Source organism: Rhipicephalus microplus, chromosome X (genome assembly GCF_043290135.1).
Source record: "Rhipicephalus microplus isolate Deutch F79 chromosome X, USDA_Rmic, whole genome shotgun sequence".
Classification (NCBI taxonomy): Eukaryota; Metazoa; Arthropoda; class Arachnida; order Ixodida; family Ixodidae; genus Rhipicephalus; species Rhipicephalus microplus.
Genome location: NC_134710.1, coordinates 94,574,293 through 94,596,297, shown reverse-complemented (window position 1 = coordinate 94,596,297; position 22,005 = coordinate 94,574,293). Strand labels below are relative to the sequence as shown.

Sequence of the window (22,005 nt, the reverse complement as noted above, 5' to 3'; positions counted from 1 at the left end):
AGTTTCTGGCTCTGACCTCTTGTGTCGGTAGCATGCGCAGCCTAGTAATCAGGCTGACTACATCAGCCCAAAACTGCCTCAAGGTATCGTGTCACCCCCCAGAACAAGAACTCGCTGCTTGCACACTGTACCCAAGTGTGGCAGTGGCTGTATAGTAACCTCATTCCAATATTCATGGGGGAAGAGGGGGGGGGGAGAAAAGTACATGTTGATAAAATGCATTATCAAAATTTGATGAAACATTGTACAGTTTACTTGGATAACGATAATGTGAGCATTGGTACCAGGAAGCCATGCGAAATAAAAATGTATCGAGGTTCTACTGTATTATTCATTAATACAGAAAATAAACAGCAGGAAAAAACACCGAGACGACAGGTAAATTATTATGGTGCCCTAAATCACGAAAAGCACGACAGATGGAAGACAAACGATGACGAGCGACAGACTTCATTCACTGCTCATGCTAGGTATGCCTTCTCCTTATTGGCGAGATTTGGGGACCGCATGCTTACACTGAACTCCTTCCGATGGGAAATGCGTTCTGCTTCAATGATACCATCGATAATTCGCATTTTGTAATTACTGATGTGTTTTGAAGTTCGGGGGAGCAATCCTGGAAAGTTATGCAATGTCTAGAAAGAAAATCGAATGAAAATTTTTTCAATCACATGCATTTTTTAGACGCATGCTCCCTCAGCTTATTGCTTACACATCTCCCGGTTTGGTGAACTTGCGCTTTAAAAGAAATTCGGTTGACCACCCCATCTGCACAATCAACAAAAGGACTCCTGTACTTTGAGCCACACACTTTTTGCATCATTGCTTCTGGGTCAGTCATTCTGCATAGCTTAAACAGCCCATTTGTTGCTGAAAATAAGACTCATGTCATATCGCTGGGCCACCATTGTGGAATGTTGTGCACTGTACACGTAAGGTATCACCGCTACCTTCTGCCTGCACAGTGCGCTAGCTTCTCAACTTTGCGAGTGATGGCATGTGGATGATGTCTGTGTCTGACAGTATAAATATAGGTGCAATTTTCCAATTAAGACTGTTGAAAATTAAGCACTCATCATTGTTTCTTTTTCACGTGTTGTGTTTTTCTGCGCTGCAGTGCACCAGAATAATGTACCAACAAGCCCAAATGGCTCCTTTAACGAAAGGTAAACACTGCACAAGCACTGTCTGTGAGCATGTCTAAACGTGGTTGCTGTTCCCTTTTATGATTTTTAAGCATACAAGTGTAGCTACAGACAAGGAAGTATAGTGCCGGCACATGGAAGCATACAGTGGCAATAAGCACATCAACTCCAAATACCGAATACTTTAAACTTATGTCTGCAATTAGCCAATAGCAATCCATCTGCTCTTTGACGTCAAACAGCAAGAGCCAGCAGCTCTGAAGAGAGCACTGGCCTCTGTATTAAAACAGAGTGCCCGTTAAAATATCAACTTAGCGCTCCGCTTCTGAACAATGCCTGCCGCCCATGATTGCAAGATTTGTCGTAGCAGTGTGTACTTTCCCCAGAATGTTTTTTTGGGAAGATCAAGGGGTGGTTTATCCAACATGAACCAATGATAACCTACAAAGCATACTTGAAGTTTAAGACGTGAATACGACACGGACGAAGAGAGACAATACACAAGGAGCACCACTTCGAACAATGATTTATCCCGAAAGAGCACAGAACATGCCGGCAGTAAACCGTGGCAGCATTCATTGAGTCATTGGGTTCCTGACTTAAGCGCCTGCACGGTAGTCACCCGAAGCCTTAATAAATCAGTAAGATCATTGAGGCCAAGAGAATAAACGAATTAGGTGGTCTATGAGTCGGTATTCATTATCATCAAAAAAGTAACGCTACTTGAATGCGACTGCGCATTAAGGCATGGTAAAGGCGCACGTGGTGTCTATATATGTTCTGTGCTCTTTCAAAAAATATCTTTGATGGAACTGGCACTCTGTGAGCGTGTGGTGTCTCTTTTCGTCCATGGTCTATTCGCACCTTCAACTTCAAGTATGTTAAACCAACAAGCCCAGTCTGCCATTCCTACAAAGCATGATGATTGATATGTAGGGTTTAATGTCTCAAAACCTCCATATGATTATGAAAGACGCCGTAGTGAAGGGCTCCAGAAATTTCGACTACCTGGATTCCTACAGAGCAGTATTAGCAATTATAATCTAAAAAACACTAAATGAAACAACAGTGTGAAGTAAATATCAGATTATCGAAGGTAAGTGAGATAAGAACAAACCTTTACACAAAGTTTTTAACAGTTAGTGGTAGCTAACCTTTTGTTTAGCAGCATAGTTAGGTGTGTGAATGGAATCCAAGGTGTCCGGCAAGTCCAGACACAACTACTTACCTTCTGCTCAAGTCTTTTTTCAAGACTGTTGATGGTCATACAAGCCTTTTTGAGTTGACCTTTCAGAACAGTGATGTCTGCTTCAAAGGTTCGCTTTGTATTTTCCACTTCTTTGTGAGCTCTGGAAAAAAAAAAGGGGGGGGGGGGTGACAGTGGTGGGAAAATAAGTTCAAGTGGTATCTATCAGAAACACTTTGATAGGCAAAGGTTGAAGCACACAAATTGTGACAGTGCACCTTGAGTTTTCAATTCTCCTAAACATTTGCGTTCATGCTATTTGCTTTGAGGCACATTTTGACCTGTCCCTCTTTCCCTTATGCATGACTTTCCTTCAAGCACCCTACAAGGCTATATATTTGTTACACAGTCTACAAAGAACTACACACCCTTCAATGCTTTCCTCAGTTTTGGTCTTTATAGCATGAACCATGCGGCATTTCTTCTCCAAGGCTTCATTAGCCTCCGCTAACTGCCGTTTCAGAAGAGCTTCATTCTGTAAACATAAAAATTAAGAACCAGTCAGCATCACCAACAAATAATAAGACAGGACTGTACTAGAGCAGACTTCACAGTAAGTTCCACTTAAATGGACCTTTGATAATGTTTTCAACAAGGTGAGAAAATGCTGCGCAGCTGAGGGTTCTGTGAACATGTGCGACAGATATTGCAGCACTGCACAAGGCAAGGATTACAATCGAAGTACATTTTAAAGAAAGCTAGAAATCCCTCGCTCTTCTCAACTCCATAACAGATTGGCACAACTGCATCACAGGTGGAAAGACGTGACTATTGGCAGATTTTTAAACAAGCGCACTCATCATTGTCCCCAAAGTGAGACAATGTGCTCAAAGAAAAAAAAAGTGCTCAAGGTCACGACACAAGCTTGCATAGTTTTCTGCCCGTTCACATGGCGAGAGGCCGTGAACCAGCTTTTTAAAAGGTCTTGGAAATACTTCAGAATGAGTGCAGTTTTGACCACAAATTTATTGTGCACCTTAGAAATAACTGTGTGGAAGACATAGTACAAGCCCTATGTTCCCTTCCTCATTCATCCTTTTTCCCCCCAAAGAAGCAGGGCGCCAGCTATGGCAATGTGTTCATAACAATGTGTATATATGAGTATAAAATTAATGTGTGAATATGTAATTCAATACTGTAGGTGCGTGTCTTAAATTTATTTCTGTGTAATGGAAAGAGTCTTGATGTCTGAATTTGTTTGTCTATGTAGCCTATTTTGTAAATGTTGGTGCTATTGCTATGTTCTGTTATTTTGCTGCTCCTTGTATTTTGATAATAATTATCCAATGTTGCACTGCTTGCTGATCGTTTTTGACATTTCGCGTAGCGAAGCCACATCAGGCCAAATGGCCTCTGGCTTCGCTTTGTTTTTCTGTAACTTTTCAAGAGTAAAATCTGTTCATTCATTCATTCAACATGTGAGTGTGGTCGATCGAAAACATCTGACCCACATTTTCCTGAAAAAGCGTGCACAATTCTAAGAAATTTTAAACAACCCACCAAATCCTGTTCAGGGGAGATCCTGCTTCAACTTTCCACGGTTATGTATTCTTATGTGGCGATTTCAACCATGCAATTATTGTTCTAATATATGTAATTTTAAAACTATCGAATAATTTCTGTATTGTTAGGAGCAAGATTTATTTCTGAACTGTGAGTGTGGGAAAGTAAATTAGCATGTCACAATAATTAGGGTGAATACTGTATGCAGTGAAACAAAAATAGATGTTCCAAACTCATTTGAGCAAAATTGATGGCACATTGAACATTTGCAAGAGTGAGCGATAAGCTGGATCAAACTGGGATCAAGCTGGGAATGTTCAACGAACTAACTTTTGTTCAAACGGGCCTAGAACATCCATTCTTGCTTTACTGCACGCAGTGTTGATTCCAGGTTACTGTGACATGCTAATTCACTTTAACTCTCCAAATTTATAAATAAATGTTTTTCTTAACAATCTAAATGAAATATTTGATATTGTAAAAAAACATAGGTTGTACAAGAAAAAAAAGAATTGAAATTGCATATGTGAAATCAGAACAAAAATACATAAGCTGCAAATCTTTCATCAAAACCTACTCAAAAATAAAGAAATATGCATCCTGAGCAGGGTGTCCCCTTAAAAGAGCACTGGCATAAAATTTCAGAATTGAGATGCGCCCTTCATTTGACTGCTCAATATGTGCAAGTCCTCTTGACCAAGTTTCAATCGCGTCCATCGTATGGAGGTTATTTTATTTCACCTGCAAACAGCGTACAATAGCTTAATGAAAAATGGAGTGCCCTTGCGACATTGACACCCGTGTTACGTGTTTTGTGTGATACATTCCACACATGCCATCCTGAGTGACGACGCTTTAGTAGCGATGATGTCTATGACAGGAGTGTTATCTTGGCACCAACTGGCGCTGAAGCCTAGAAATGCACTCACTCACCATGCCCGATCTTCGTCGCACCGCATTGAATAATTTCATGAATTTACCAAGATGCAAACCACTCGTAAATGATCAGCGAAAGAAAAGAGCATGATTCAACATGTGCTTCTCAGTCACCATGTCGGGGAACCATTGTGAGTTGCAGTCGTTTGGTTCGAATTGCGGAAAAAGCGCAGTGAGGATGTCTTTTCATTACGCGTATATTACACACACACGACCACAAGCTATCGAAGTGGAGTAGCGTATAGACATATATCGAGGGACTCGCAAGTATAGTTAACAGTGAATGTTAGTGCATCCGTAGATTTCCTTGCGTCTGCGTAATACCGGGTGGGTCACTGCCGCCGCCACCGTGAGAGGCCGGATAAGTGGGGCCATCTGGAGGCGCAACGAAAAGCCTGGCAAGCAGGGAGCGTATACCTGAATGCTCTGCACACCAAAATACACCAGTATAGCTAATTTAGACACACGAGCGAGCATGGCCAAAGCATGCATCCCCAGGCACCTCATTGCTGCTTAGAATGATGCCCATTTGGAAATTTATTCTACAAAGGGTCGATTAAAGTAAAAATGATTCGTGACGTCACGAATCGCGGCAATTCCAAGCACCAGACTGTCGTATTCAACCCTAGTCGACATCATGTATGGTGGCGACGGCAATGCAGGTGACAAGGCATGACTGAATGTGTGCGCCTAACAGACGAAATGCTTGCGGAGCAGCTGAGCTTAACGTCCCTCATTTCTGTGGAGAAGTGGTCAGCTGTGGCGCGATCTGGTTGCGACCTCAAGGTAGCGCCACTGGTAGCACTCCCAGCGCTAAAAATGGTGGGATTAGCAGCGGTTTTGAATCATGCTAGATACCAGTGATATAAATCAATAAATGTGATAGTTTTTCGTCCCTAGGTTGTGTTATAGGTTGCGAATTGCTACTAGAAGGTCGATAGCTACTTGTTGACACAAAAATCTTCACATGAGTAAATTTGATGTCAGTATTCCTTTAAGCATCACATTTGATGCACCGACTAATGCTATACACTCAATCCAAACACGCTGCCTGGACACAATATCAATTATGACTGTTATGAGAAATTCGCCAGCCGATATTGATGGAGATAAAGGCCACTCCATCTATGCTTGAAAAAAAAAAGTTTAACCTGGCTCTTTATCTGAACTAATTACTGTGCAAGACTGTAAAACTTGGTTGTCATGTTTGTAGATCTGCCTTCTATTTCATATCAAGCCAGAGCAGTGCTTCAGGGCTCCTTTCACTGCTTTAGTGCTGGGTTTTAAAGGCACACACAAAAGACATTGCCAACTAGAAATACCATCTTGACAAAAAAAAAAGCTACAGAGATATGATGGTGCTTTCTCCAGAGTGGTTCTGAACTGAAACAAAAGGAGCAAACATGCTGCCTGGACACAATGTCAATTATGGCTGTTATGAGAAATTTGCCAGCCGATGTTGATGGAGATAGTGGCCACCCCACCTATGCTTGAAAAAAAATTTTTAACCTGGTTTTTCATCTGAATTCCAATCACTGAGCAAGACTAAAACTTGGTCATCATGTTCGTAGATCTGCCTTCTATTTCATACCAAGCCAGAGGAGTGCTTCGGGGCCCCTTTCACTGATTAAGTGTCGGGTTTTGAAGGCACACACACAAGACATTGCCAACTAGAAATACCGCCTTGACATAAAAAAAAAGCTACAGAGATATGATGGTGCTACCTCCAGAGTGGTTCTGCACTAAGAAAAAAGGAGCCCTCTTTTCACGGGAAAGTAAAAGCGCTAGAAGCGCCATAGTAAAGACAACCGGAAAAAAACCTAAAGCTATATGAGAGAGGGCAAAAACAAAAATATGCGTGAATTTTCACAAAAAGAAAGCAAAATTTGGCTTTCACATGCCATTCTGCTGCTGCACCATTCCACAGCAGTAGGCAGGCAGGCATCAGTGGCTAGTAATCATCAAGCAAAAATATTTCCAATGTCTGGCGCAGCAATTTTTCAATCTCCAGAGTAGCTACAGCTGTAAAGTTGTTTGCCATGTGAAGCTTGAAATGCTGCAAGCACATTTCTCCCCCTTTAATTTTAGGAGCCTTTGCTGTTCCTTGTTAGTAGCCATGCAGTCAACACTCAACTTTTATGACCTCCTCAATTGCTAATTGCTGGGTTTTGAAAACTGCTGGCAGTACTTCAATCCTTGCACATTATGCCTTCTTCTAGTGCGTTAAATATAACTTTTCACTTTATCGACTGTCACTTTATCACTTTATCGACTGTCAATCCTAGCATTAATTATTGATTATGCCTATCAATATTTGAGCAACAAAAAATAATTACATTCTTAAAATCAGCACAAAGATAGATATATCTGTGCTTTAAAAATTTTGTCTTTGTCAAGAAATAAATGAAACTGCTACAGGTGCTATGTACCTTTAAAACAATGCATCTGGTCAAACCTGACCCATATTTGATTAAACTATGTTCTACCACATCAATGAATTGATGTGGTAGAACATAAGTAAATTTCTACAAACAGAAATAAATATATGTAGCCAATTAAGGTAACGGTAACAAAAAATCGCTTTTTACAAATTAAGGGAGGGGGGGAGAGAAAAGAAGTCAAAAGGAGTACCTCCTTCATAACAGACATGACTTGCTTGGCTTTCTCATAACGCCGGTGGAAGTCGGCAAAAGTCATTTCCATATTCTGTAGATCTTCTGCAAGCTGCAAAGCAATGTACAAATCTTTGAAGTCTTCACATACTGTCATGCGACCACAAGGCAAACTCGCAGGTTACAACACCAATGGAACCCAACAAAAGGCAGCAGGTCAGTGAAGGCCCGTGCGAAAGAGCCTAGCAAGTGATCCCTGCATTGGTAGCGACAGTTCACAGTTGCTCAGCATGCAGAAATACTTTGCAAATAGGAAGGCCACATGCATCACAATCTGTCAGGCCAACCACCAATTTTTTTTCTTTGAGCTTTCCATACGCAGCTATCAAAGGCAAAGAGAATCAAAATCGAAAACTTAAAGCTGCAGTTTTTAAAGGACTCCAATAGCAGCGCTTGGTGGAAGGAAAGAAAAGATGGCTCCGAGGGCCTCTGGTTTGTGCTATGCTAAAATCTGACTGTTTGCACCGACAAAATGATTTCCCTTAGCACGTTGACTGTTTCCAGCTTAATTGGTTTGACAGTGCAGATTAGGCATAGCAGCGACAAATGTTTTCCTGAAGCACTTTAGCCTTTTGCAATTCTGTTCTCTCTACAAATGCTAGTAATGTGGGAGACTAAATAGTTAGTTTTATATATTTCAGCCGTGGCTTATGAATGACACCGAGAGCCGAAAAGCACGAACAATCTGGCACTATTGTAGTAAAGTATTAAGGGTACTATAAAATTGCATAAGCTGCAAGGATATTGAGTTGATTTAACCAGGTTCGGACTTGCCGCTGATCAGCATGACTGTGGGGGCACAAGAGCTTTAGAGTAACGAGAAAATTTCCGAGATGTAGAGAGAGGTTTATTTCGAGAAAGTCGGAGAGGTCCGCCTGAGCGATAGTGTGCTATAGCCTGCTGCTCTACACTGGGGGAGGAAAATGAGGAAGAAAAAGAGTAATCGATCACGATTGGGAGGAAAGGAGAGTATGTACAGTGCGGTCAGATTGGCACACTGCTACAGATGCGCATCCAGTCCAGTGGCTCGTAGAAAAGCTATGACCACTCTTATGGCCACCATTTTACTGGTGGAGTCATGCCAAGGACCCAACAAAACCTCACCAGTTAGTGGCCAATTATGCAATCCCCCAGTAGATGATATTATTGCTGTCGTTCACGCGCGTGAACTAGGCATGTAGAAAATATGTGCCCTAGAGTTTCTGGCACTTCAGTGTTCACAATTAGGACCGGTGTCACTGCAGCTGATAATATGAGCATAATGTCTTGTGAAGGTTACACCCAGACAAATGCAGTGAGTCAGCTTTGCGATGTGTCCTTTTGATTTACAAGACATGGGAAATCCAGTACAAAGCGAGTCGGCTCGACCATAGCCAACTGGGGTCAACTCCTTGGAAATAAGACAGCAGCATTTCCAACATTTGTTCTTAGTTTAGTGAACCCTTGACGATCTTGGGAAAGATGAAATTCTTCTTCCCATAGGAACGCAGTCAATTTTCATTGCTGAGGTGGTCAAAGTTCGCTCCAAATAGAAGCTTGCCATTGTTCTTCCAGTATGCCGAAAGGGTTGCAGGTATGGTTGTAGTTGTCGCAGAGCACTATGCAACTTTTCGTACGGAAGTTGAGCTTATTAATGCTTTTTTCGTTCATTGTCCATGTACAAGTTCGTGTGTTTTCGAATGATGCAAATATTTTGGGCGCCACCAAAAATTACGAATCATTGAGAACATACTGATTCATAGAAACTAAGTGAATTGTGTATTCAAGCACACTACACTACAGTTGAACCTCAATACTCCTGGAGGCTGGCTCTTCCTGCATGCTATGTTTTCAGTCAGTCGCAGCATAACTTCCATAGGATCCAATGAATTGGGAACCCCACTGTTATAGCTCAACCGTGGAACTCTTCCCATGATACAACATGAGATATCATTCGAGCTGTCCCAAGTGGTTACAAACAGCAGTAAATGACTTTTCATGCAAGCTGGTCTGACCCGACAGTGATATTAGCCACATGACGAGCTTGGGGCATCACCCATGATGTGCATTAGATTCGGGCCAGCATAACATTAGATGCCTGTATTTGCACTCTATAGACGGCTGACTGTTTTGGCTCCCTTAGTAACCAAGGGTAACCCCTTCTGGAGTACAGAAAACCACCAACCTTCTTTGATGCTGTTTTCTAACATGTTTGAAAATTCCAATGTTTTAGTAGAACCACCACAGTCCATTCAGCATAGATTTCTGAAAATTCCCATGTTTTTCGTGGCACCACCACAAGCCCCTTAGCATCGATGTATATGTCCAAAGTATTAGACGCTAAAACTTTGCGGCCCCCAATTTCTTGGGCTGCCTACACCTAAACTGAAGCCAACCCCACTGCTGCTATGTCAATCTTGCAAACTCGAACCAGCGCTTTCACAAATTCATTTGCAACCGCAACATATTCCAAAAGTCAACTTTGCTACAACGCCAAGATGTTCTGGGGTGAGGCATACCAAGAGTTTGAAGAAGCCACTGTTACATGCAGTGTGACAATTCCTTCAAAGGATGAGCACTGGAAATGCATAGAAGCATGGTGGCAACAGGTTACAAGCATGCCAGTATGGTTTAGTCACTGAATAACCTATTATAAAAAGCCTCTCCAGGTAAACGCTGAACAGTGTATGTGGTCTAGAGCAGTTGTAAATGTACTGCATACATTCAATAGGCTTCCACTCAAAAGAGCCAATTTGCCATTCACTGCTGCCTTCTAGTTCAAGACTGCTAAGTGCGCCACATCATAAACGGTCGGCTCCATGTGGCAGCACATGCTGCGTTTCAATGAAGCAGCAGGCCTTTTGAAAAGCAGCAGGCCTTTTTGAACAGCAGCAAACAGTTCACACTAACACACACACACACTGGAGAAAACCAGATGAGTCACTGATTTTTCCACCACAGCCTTTGTGTTCTGTGTACTACAATGAAATGCTGAGCAAGTGCCCCCTTGCAGAAAAGAAAATTTTGGACCATCTTCTTGAAAGAAACCCTAATGGGATGCGAAGCAGCAGCGGTGCAAATGGCGGTGACCCAGTTGAAACTGGCGTTGGCGCAGGTGCTGGAAGAATGGTTGGAAGCGTAAATGTGTAGTGTTTACTTGAGTAAACGTTTGTTTGAAAAGCAAAGACCCAGGTTTCATCGCAGATAAATGTGCGAAAAGAGTGTGGTCAAGCGTTGTGGGCGGGTGGAGGAGCCGGCAGCTGCGGGCACTGGGGCGAGTGTTCCGAGGGTGATGGAGAGAGAGTGCCGTCAGCGCGCACTTGCGAGGTAAGCGTGCAAGGGGAGCGTGATGTCAATGTGACCTACTTGGCACCGCTCCAACACCTGCAGCGAGAGGAAGGCATCGCAGCCCGTTCCTATGGACGCACATATGGGAGTCGGAGCCGCTTCGCATTTTCAACCAGATTTGAAGGAGAGCGCTTGCTTGGTCACGAACCAGTCACTGGTGTTTAACACAAAGACAAATCTGGTCTAGTTGGTGATAGTTAATTTTTTATGAGATTACAGCACAAGAAAGGATAAAAACACAGACCAAGGATGCTGATGATGTTTGATGTTTTGTGGCGCAAGGGCCACTTCACGGCCAAAGAGCGCCAGTTCATCTTATTAAGATATGGACAATGATTGTGATAAGCGGCTGTATAAGAGCCATAAAATTCCTCGCGGCAAGGCGGGTAAAAACATGCAAGTAATAAAATCATGACCATGCTGTGAAAGGTGTGTGTGGTGTGAATAGATGACAAAAGTTGGTGATACTAAAAAACAATGGTAGACGTGTATGGCATTAGCAAAAGTGCCTCACTCGTTCATACCCTTTGCGTCCAAGGGCCGTGAGGCAAGTGCTTTGTTGTGTAGCCACCGCAGCGAAAACCTCTCTGGAGAGGTCATGCTACGGGTATATGAATGCCCGGGTATATGATATGAAAACTACGAATTAAAACGAATTTGTTTTAAAAATGCCAACAATGCTTTATAACTAAAAAGTGGTTCCCTACCGACGAACATTGCAGGGTCTAAAGGTATATGTTGTCAGTAGGGTAATGGAAAGTGTTGTTTTCTTAGAGTTTCTAACTGTTTGCACTTAATTAAAATGTGAAGAACTGTTAGTACTTCACCACACCTGTCACACAATGGTGGATCGCCACCGGACAAAAGATGTGTGTGTGTCGTGTATGTGTGTCCTATCCTGAGTCTTGTTAGTGTTACCTCTGTTAGAAGTGATTTTGATACTGGTGGCCAATGGCCAAGGTGTGGCTTGATAACGTGTAGCTTGTTTTGTGTGCGTCTATCCCACATGCTCTGCCAGTAGTCCCTTAGCTTTCGTTTGAGAGACTGCTTAAGATCAGGGGCCGGGATTGATATGGGTGTAGTGGCAGTGCTTTCGTGGACGGATGCAGCAAGCTGATTTGCCATCACGTTGCCTTGGATCTCGCGGTGCCCTGGCACCCAGCACACTACATGTTTGAGTGTGTAGAGTGTGCATAAAATAGAGTAAAGTGAGACGAGGACAGGGTTTTTTTTTTGTTTTTTAAGATTGTGCAGAGCCGTTACCACACTGAGGGAGTCTGTATAAATTACTGCTTTTTGTATTTGTGATTGTTTTATATGTTTAGCTGCCACGAGTATCGCGTAAGCTTCCGCTGTGAAGATACTCGTGCCTGGATGTAGAGGGCCAGCATCCGAAAAGGATGGGCCGACAGCAGCGTAGAACACAGAGGAGTTAGACTTGGAGGCATCTGTAAAGAACTCAGGACGTGTGTATTTGTGTTGAAGTTCCAGGAAGTATGTTAGGATATGGGCAATAGGCGCATGTTTGGAACTTCTAGAAAAGACAGATCGCAGTCTATAGTCTGCCATTGCCACGGTGGCGGGTATGCTACAGGAGCCATTAAACTGTGTTCAAGTGAGACTCCAGTTTCCTCAGCTAGACTCTTCAGGCAAACTGAGAAGGGCTGCCTCATCGAAGGCCTGTTTTGAAACAGAATTGAGCTCGACAAATCATTAGTAGTAGAGTATGAGGAGTGCTTTTTGTCTGCTTTCACCTTAAGGAAATAAACAAAGGACATGTAAGTTCTCTGCAGATGAAGCGACCACTCATTTGACTCAACATAAAGGCTTTCTACGGGGCTGGTGCGAAAAGCACCCGTAGAAAGGCGAATGCCCAAATGGTGCACGGGGTCCAGCATCTTCAAAGCACTTTGAGTCGCAGACTGATAAACAATGGCCCCATAATCTAAGCGGGTGCGAATGAGGCTTCTATATAGGTTCATGAGACATTGCCTGTCACTACCCCACCTAGTAAGTGACAACACTTAAAACATTCATGGCTTTTAAACATTTTGTTTTTAGATACTTGATGTGCGGTACGAAGGTCAACTTGTTGTCCAAGATTAATCCTAAGAATTTATGCTCCGTATTAACAGACAGACGTTGACCGTTCAGTTCAATGTCGGGTTCTGAGTGCATGCCTCTCTTTCGGGAGAACAAGACACGCATGCTTTTTTGTGGGTTCAGTCAGAATCCGTTTTCCTCTGCCCATTTGGAGACCTTGTTTAAACCTAACTGAACCTGCCGCTCACACATGGCCAGATTGCAAGATCTAAAGCCAAGCTGGACGTCATCGACATATGTACAATAAAACATATTGCGAGGAATGGACAAGCGCAAGGAATTCATTTTGACGAGAAAAATTGTGCAGCTAAGTACACCACCTTGTGGCACGCCTGTTTCCTGGACAAATAATTGGGAAAGAACCGTGCACACTCGGACACGGAATGTCCGGTTTGACAGGTAATTTACGATTATGTGAAACATTCTTCAGCGCACGCCAAGGTGGGACAGGTCTCTTAGAATTCCAAAACGCCATGTTGTATCATAAGCCTTTTTGATATCAAGGAATACAGAGAGAAAATATTGTTTATGGACGAAGGCGTCCCTGATCTGTGCCTCGATGCGAACAAGGTGGTCTGTGGGGGATCTACTTTCTCGAAACCCGCACTGAAATGGGTCGAGCAAATTGTTTGTTTCAAGGATAAGTACAAGTCGGCAGTTTATCATTTTTTCAAAGACTTTGCACAAGCAGCTTGTAAGTGCTATAGGCCTATAACTCGAAGGTAAAGAAGGATCCTTGCCCTCTTTCAAAATGGGAATAATAATAGCCTCTTTCCAGGAGGTAGGGATAGTGCCAGAAAACCAGATAGCATTGTACAAACAAAGTAAGGTTTTTCGTGTTTCGATTGGTAGGTTTTTTAACATTTCATACACCACACGGTCAGAACCTGAGGCAGAAGTACTGCAGGGGTTTGGAGACGTTCGCAGCTCAGCTAGACTGAAAACTTGGTTATATGTCTCGTATCTAGTGCATTTGTGTTTCGAGTTTTTGCTTTTCTATTTTTGTGTATTTTTGGAAAGTGTCAGTATAGTGGGATGAGCTGGACACCTGTTCGAAGTGTGCACCGAGGAAGTTTGCCTGATCTTCCAAGGTATCACCCCGAGTGTTTACGAGTGGAAGTGTGCGTACTTGTTTTCCTGCTATCCTACCGACCATGTTCCAGACTTTAGCCTCCTGTGTGTATGAATTGATCCCAGACAAAAACTTCTGCCAGCTTTCCCTTCTGGCCTGCCGACGCGTTCTCCTGCCTTGAGACTTTATTTTCTTGAAGGTGTCGAGATTTTCGGCTGTCGGTGATTTCCGAAGCAGCCTCCAAGCTCTGTTTTGCTGTTTGCGCGCGTTTCGGCATTCAGAGTTCCACCATGGCACACGCAGTTTTCCAGGGTGTCCATTTGTTTGTGGGATGCATTTTGTTGCAGCATCAATTTAAAAGGCTGTGAAGTAGTTGACAGCAACATCAATGTTCAAAGTACATATGTCATTCCAACCTAGACGAGCGATGGTATAAAACTGTTCCCAGTCGGCTCTATTTATGAGCCACTTGGGAACACGTGGTGGGCACTCAGTTACTGTAGTTGCGCTCAAAACTACGAGGAAGTGGTCACTTCCGTACAGATTACTGACAACTTTCCACTGGAGTAGAGGCACAAGAGATGGAGATACTATGCTTAGGTCTATGGAGGAGTAGGTGTTATTAGCAAGATTATAATAGGTTGGTTCTTTTCGATTCAGAAGACGCGCTCGACGAGAGAAGGAACTGTTCGATCAGTCGACCGCGCGCGTCATACCGAGAGTCACCCCATAGCCTGCTATGCGCATTGAAGTCTCCAAGGAGAACATAGGGCTCCGGAAGTTCAATTAGAGAGTGTAAATCACGTTTTTGCAGCTGATAGCTAGGAGGAATGTAAATAGTGCAGATTGTGATCAGTTTATCAAAAAGAACTGCTCGAACAGCCACTGCCTCAAGGGATGTTTGGAGTTGTGTGTGCATGCAATTCCTTGATTCACTATGATGGCAACACCTCCGGATGATGTCATGGCATCAACACGGTCCTTTCGGAAAAAAACGTATTTACGAAGAAAATTTGTGTGTTTTGAATTAAAGTGCGTTTCTTGTACACACAGCACTTTTGGTGAGTGTTCGTGTAAGAGTTCTTGGATGTCGTCAAGGTTTCTGAGAAGGCCCCCCGACGTTCCATTGTATAATTTGAGTGTTCATGATGAATGTAAAATAGTGCTGTGTGTACGAAAAGCGAGTGGCTGTTTAGACAGGGAGTTTGAGTTCACTTAACAGGGCCGTCACCAGGCCCCATTATCTGCTTTTTTGTTTTCTTGGCGCGCTCCAAGGAGCAACGCCGCTCTTTCGGCACCAAGGGTACCGATGTATCCATTGCCTCCTCGGAGGCACTGGATGCCCGCACGTGCGGGCTGTTAGTACGAATTTCAGGCCTCGCCTGGTGAGGTGAAGCCTTGAGACCCGAGGACTCTGGAGTCTCCGGTCTCTGTTTGGGAGTAGGCGGTGTAGCCTGGGCTACAGCCGCCTTGGGGGCAGGTGCCACAACCACCGGCTCGGTATGCGCGGGCCGAAGGAGTGGCGAGGGCTGGTGCGGCGGTGCCCCCTGACGCGCCGCATTAGCGTATGTAGGTCCATAGAATGGAGTGACTCTTCGCCGTGCTACCTTAAATGTAATGTTTTCCTTCACCTTCAATGTAATTATTTTTTTCTTTTTACCAGTATGTGCAGGAGCGTGAATATGCGGCATGGTTTCCTTTGCAGTTTACACAGTGTGGCGGTTGTTTGCAGTTCTCAGACACGTGGCCTAGGACTCCACATTGTGCACAAGTCTGGCGACCACGACAGGTTTTAGAGCCATGGCCATACCTCTGGCATTGGAAGCAACGACAAGGGTTTGGTATGTACGGGCTGATAGATGTCTTCGTGTACCCTGTTTGAATAGATTCCGGTAGTTTACTGGATGCAAACGTGAGTATTAAGTGTTTTGTCGGTGTTTCCTTATTATCTCTTCTGATGATAATTCTCTGTACATTAGTGACATTTTGGCTCTTCCACCCCTCCAAAAGTTCAGTCTCAGTCAAGTCAATTAAGTCCATGTCAGATACCACTCCGCGAGTTGTGTTCATTGATCTATGTGGTGTTATGGTTATTGGTATGCCACCGAAATCTGAAAGACTGTCTAGCTTCTCAAATTGTTCTTTGTCGCGGATTTCGAGGAGAAGGTCTCCACTAGCCATTTTGGTTACCTTGTATCCTGTGCCAAGAGTTTCGGTGAGACATCTAGAAACTAGGAAAGGAGAGACGGTCCTGGCTTGCTTTTCAGTTTTTTCACAGCGGATAACATGAAAGTGAAGATATGTTTCTTTTGGCTGGTTGAAAAAAATTATATCATCGGTGCGTACCCGCTTTAAGCCGGTACGATCAGACAGTAGGGGGAATGCTCTATGCATGCCTTTCTTATTTTTGTTCAGCAGCGTTGGCAGCCACCCACCACGGAGCCCAACGAGGGGACGCTACAAGTTTACAGATGCTGAAACCTGCAGACGCCAGCCGTACAACGCCACTATAACACAATGCGCCTAGACCAAGGTAGGCTGTTTGCACAGGGTTAACCCTAGCCGCCAGGAAGTTTGGAAGTAAGCGGAAGAGAGTAGAAGACAGGACAGATAAATAGTAAGAGATAAAGACGAAGATGTAGGGAGAGAGAGATAGGAAAAGGCCACTGCCGATTTCCCCTGGGTGGGTCAGCCCAGGGGTGCCGTCTACGTGAAGCCGGGGCCAAAGGGGTGTGTTGCCTCTGCAGGGGGGCCTTAACGGTTCAATCACCCAGCGTCGGCCCAACCGCCAGGATCCCCTTTTCCCCGGACACGGCTCAGCCACGCACGGCTAGGCGTGGGAGGGAGTCAAAACTCTCCCGTTAGCTCGGGTCTGTGGTGTCGCTACACACCAAACGCCTACTTGCGCAGGCGCCCCTGCGGGGAAGGCTTTCTACAGGGCTGGTGCGAAAAGCACCCGTAGAAAGGCGGATGCCCAAATGGTGCACGAGATCCAGCATCTTCAAAGCACTTTGAGTCGCAGACCGATAAACAATGGCCCCATAATCTAAGCGGGTGCGAATGAGGCTTCTATACAGCTTCACGAGACATTGCCTATCACTACCCCACGTAGTACGTGACAACACTTTTATAACATTCATGGCTTTTGAACATTTTGTTTTTAAATACTTGATGTGTGGTACGAAGGTCAACTTGTTGTCCAAGATTAAGCCTAAGAATTTATGCTCCGCATTGACAGACGTTGACCGTTCAGTTCAATGTCAGGTTCCGAGTGCATGCCTCTCTTTCGAGAGAACAAAACACACATGCTTTTTTCTGGGTTCAGCCGGAATCCGTTTTCCTCTGCCCATTTGGAGACCTTGTTTAAACCTAACTGAACCTGCCACTCACACATTGCTAGGTTGCATGACTTAAAGCCAAGCTGGACGTCATCGACATATGTGGAATAGAACATGTTGTGGGGGATGGACAGGTGCAAGAAATTCATTTTGATATTAAAAAGTGTACAACTAAGTACACCACCTTGCGGTACTCCCGTTTCTTGCACAAATGTTTGGGAGAGAATACTGCCCACACGGACACGGAATATCCGATTGGACAAGTAACTCTCGATTATGGAAAGCATTCTACCGCGCACACCCAGGTGAGACAAGTCTCTTAATATGCCAAAACGCCATGTGTCGTAAGCCTTCTCGATATCGAGAAACACTGAGAGGAAGTATTGTTTGTGGACGAAACCGTCTCGGATCTGTGCAGACCAAGGATGCAACTACATAAGCGATGTTGAAAGACTGCGCTCATGTCACCACTAGTGACCGGATTATAGGCAAATACCCCTTTTGTTCCTTGCGTTCCTATAGTGCCATTTTCATATATGAGCATAAATTAGAGGTTAAGAAGGGCTCTTATGGTGTTTTTATAGTGCCTTTAAGTACCTATTTTGGGTGTTCGTGCTTAAATGCCTATAAGTGCCTTTACATGCCTATTTTCCAAATGATTGCCTATATGAGCGCTATTCAAGCCCAAATTTTGTTTTCGGGCGTGGTGTGAAACCGCTATTGAAGTAAAAAAGGCAACATTCATATTTCCGAACACCATAATGTTCAACGAAGACAAAGGTGACATGCTGAGAGAGTTTGGCGGAGGAGCATGAGGAGGGCAAAAGACGCTATATCTGCGACCCTAAGTGGAAGCACGTCTCAGCGTATGCAGGGGAAGGAGGAGAAAAAATCACAATGGGATAAGAAAATAAAAGTATGTCTATGGCTGAGGACGCTGCAACCGCCTTCTACAGACAGCTGTCCTATGACCTCAAGGAACTGAAGAACCGCCCTGAAGACCTGGGTGTTGCGGTGGGAAAGGAACAGCAGGTTTTTTTTGGGCAGCCGCGGGTAGCTGGAGAACGAATGAAAAACCATGGAGGGCCACTCATAAAATGCTCGTGTTGATTCAGTGGGGCGAAGGTCACAGAATCGTTATACTTTATACAACAAAGCCTGAGACAGGTGCTGGCATGTTTACAATCAGTGGTGTATTTAGCATACATTCCCCATATGCTTGAATACGCTTGTTCTGTACGAGATCCCTTGCCATACATCTTTAAGTGACAAACATGAAAAAAATTCAGAACAGGGCTTCAAGGTTTGTCTTAAGCCTTTACTTACAAATGACAGCTGTAACATTATGAAAAATGAAGTAGTATAGAAATTACTATCATCGTGTCGAATCGAACTGTGATTAACTTGGGATGTCAAGCTTTTCATGCTAAAACTCTCATTCGAAAATAATGTTCCTAAACAGTCCTCTTTGCGCAATGGTAATTAAGAATTCAGAATGTTGTATCAGTTATAATTTTTCTATTATTCATGTTTGTTAGTTTCATGACAAAATGAAATGGCTTATAGAGAGAACAAAGTGTGTTGTGCCAATAAAAGCGTTACAGTATTATATACCAACTAGCCCTTCAAGAAACCTTTCTGCAATCAAAGCATGTTTTCTTTGACATTATAACCCATCTGCGTCAGCGTCTTCAAGTGAAAAATGTGTTGTGCATGTGGCTTTTGTTTTGTTTGTTTTTTACTATTTAACCACCCTCTCTAGGTGACATAAGTTGTAGTTAGACACTAGAAGTTCTTGCGTGCCCTATGAAAAGCGTTCTATCGCAGTGATTTTTCAAATTGGTTCGCTACGAGCCACCAAAGCATGATGCGAAGGAGCAAGCTTGAATCTCTTGCCACTCGTCCTGTGTAGCCATCGCGAGCCTCACTCCTTCCCTGTTCTCTTCAATATCGGGGCTGGAGAATCGCATGACGCATACGCACGAAGAAAAACATGCGTAAGCAAGGTCACGCACGCATGACGTGCCCCAGCCTACTTGTGCACGTACGCCATCGATGTGTCATTTCGGCATTCTCTGTTGTGTATTACCAGTTTCTGTGGGATGGATCAGTCAGTGCGTGTGGAGAACCTGGCAAAAATCATGTATTGCGACCGCGATACATCACGTCGCTCAATTGAAACTGCGGTCAGAGACGACACACCAAACTCAAGCTAAGCGTTGTCAGGGTTGGCGAAGGCCCGATGCATTAACGATGAGAAGACTAACGCAAGTGAAATGGGCAATAGTAGTAGTAGTAGTAGTAGTAGTAGTAGTAGTAGTAGTAGTAGTAGTAGTAGTAGCAGTGGTAGTATGTGAAGTTTTGCGAAGAAAAACCGCAATATGAACATCAGGAATGCCATAGTGGAGGTCTTCGCAAATTTTGACCATCTGGTGTTCTTTAACGCGCACTGACATCGTGCAGTACACGGGCATCTACTTTTTCGCCTCCATCTAGATGTGACCACCGCGACCACAATCGAACCTGCGGCATTCGGGTCAGCAGCAGAGCACCCATGCGACTGGTCCACTAAGGCGGATGCGAAATGAGGGCCAATTAGTGAGTAGCACCTCGAGGCTATTCAAAACAGAAATAAAAATAACAAGCTGAGATTCCATTTGCATGTTTTATTATTTTTCTCAGCTTTTATTCATTATACCGATTTTAAATGGGCAGTGCAAAGACACAGGGAAATGAGAAACAGAGCAAAGAGTGCCGTCTTTCTTTTCCCTTTGTGCTTCCCTTTCAAAATATGAAGCAGTCAGCCCAAACCAAAGTACTCCTCATTCATGCTACACAACAGAACACACAAATTGCACATGCCAAGTAATGTCACGTGCAACGCTCTTAATGAGGTATTGTTAGAAATGCAGGATATAATCAGGAGATGGGACATTTTTTGTCAGTTTTTCTAGATATAGCTAGCATTTAACAAAGTTTTAATGAAGAGCGTATGGTATGTGACGTCAGCCCACCAATTTGAACGTAAAGGAGCGGCGTTCCTTGCTGTATGTCACTCCTTAGATATTGGGGCACACGCCGCGAGAAGGACAAGGCATTCGTTGGAAATTGAGCATTTTTCTACGACATGTATTTTGCAAATCTGAACAGGAATGATCCGGAGTGCCCAGTGCACAATTGAGTTTGTCAGCTCGAAATTCCCAAACCTAGTGAGGCACCCTTTAAGGTGTTCACCAATAGGGGAAAAATTGGCGCTATGCGATTAGACCTAGCATCCCTCTCTTGTGGGGTATCAGTGGTCTGTTTATTTGCTCCTGCGCTGCCCTTCCCAGCCACAACGAAGCGAAAGAGGCCCAGGAGGGTGTTAATTGAATGGTGGACACTTGACTCAATGTTAGACACGAAAATGAAAGACCACATACTGCAAATTGCACGGGAAATGCACGTTTATGTTCAATCATTGGTACCTTTCTGCAGTCTAAAACAATATAATTTTTTTGCTTCTTGCCGTAGATACAAGTCACCGGTGTCGTATTGAAATATTTCAATTTTTGTAAAAGTTTATTGTGCCTATAATTTTGATTTTGAGGGCCTAAAACAGTGTTTTACCTGCCTGTCTTTGGCACCTAAAACACTTTCTTTAGTGCCTAAAAATCCGGCCTCTAGTCACCGCATCCCTGGTCCGTGTCCTTGTTTTTCTTGCACAGTAAGCTGATCATCGGCACTAATAATAAGCCTTAATTTTCAAACTCCAGAAAAAGGGAGGAAGCACTTGATTGGGTGGAGGTGTTTGTTCGGTATTTTTCAGTAGTTTCAAAATGCTGCTTGGAACAGTTACTCACGAGACAGCTGTATTTTTTTCAAGCTTTGCTGGCATCAGCTATACTCATTACCATGTGCAAATGTTGGCACATATATAAAAGCATTCTTATTAGGTGATGAACATATCGAGAGGCTGCACAAGCCCAGAATGCCCGATTTACTCGTATTTACTAGCGTAATTAACACACTCGCATAATAAACTTCAGTCAGCAAAATCAGAATTTTTCTTTCTCCTGCGTAATAGGTTGTATTCACTAGACGTCAGCTTGGCGGGCATAGCAACAAAAAGTGCGCCAGCTGTGCTGGAAACTGCGTGGCCACCATCTTGAAGGCCACCTTACCGGCGGCATACCGGCAGTACAGTCCAGCGGTTGACAGGTGCACACAAGGTACTGCGGGTAAGTTGCTCTTGTTTTAATTTTATTTGGCTTTAGATGGTACGAGATTTATTATTTGTGAAGCTGCTACAGCCGTGGGCGATGCATGCTCGGTTCACTTGAGCGTGTAAGTCGAGAAATTGGACGCCGATGCTAAACAGCGTTACACGGACAAAGTGCCTCTCTGCATAGTGTGTTGACCCACTCATTCTGATGAGCTTGGAGGCTGCATTTGACACCGGACTTGTTTCGAAGGTAGAACTCCGAGACATGTTTGGTGCATAAACAATAAGTTTTGTCACGCACAAACAACTCAAAGTCAAGAAATCGTTCGATACTTGACTAGTGGGTTTGTCCACAAGCCCTCACTGAAAAGTCAGTGACTGTTGCTGTGCATGCAAAGATAATCTGAAGTTATATTCCATCTGTAAACGCTAAAGTAGAGTTTACTGATTATTTGATAA

At 43.7% G+C, this 22,005-nt stretch overlaps 1 protein-coding gene across 2 annotated transcripts in view; it reads right to left on the bottom strand.

The window, feature by feature from the left end:
- Window positions 1–22,005, bottom strand: part of LOC119176239 (uncharacterized) — a 160,094-nt gene that overhangs the window by 13,398 nt on the left and 124,691 nt on the right. For both annotated transcript variants that reach the window (XM_075877287.1, XM_037427422.2), the window contains 3 exons: window positions 7,462–7,554; window positions 2,760–2,866; window positions 2,374–2,494 (listed from right to left, as the gene is read on the bottom strand). In XM_075877287.1, coding sequence (XP_075733402.1) covers window positions 2,374–2,494; window positions 2,760–2,866; window positions 7,462–7,554 — 321 coding nt within the window. The remainder of the gene's footprint in view (window positions 1–2,373; window positions 2,495–2,759; window positions 2,867–7,461; window positions 7,555–22,005) is intronic.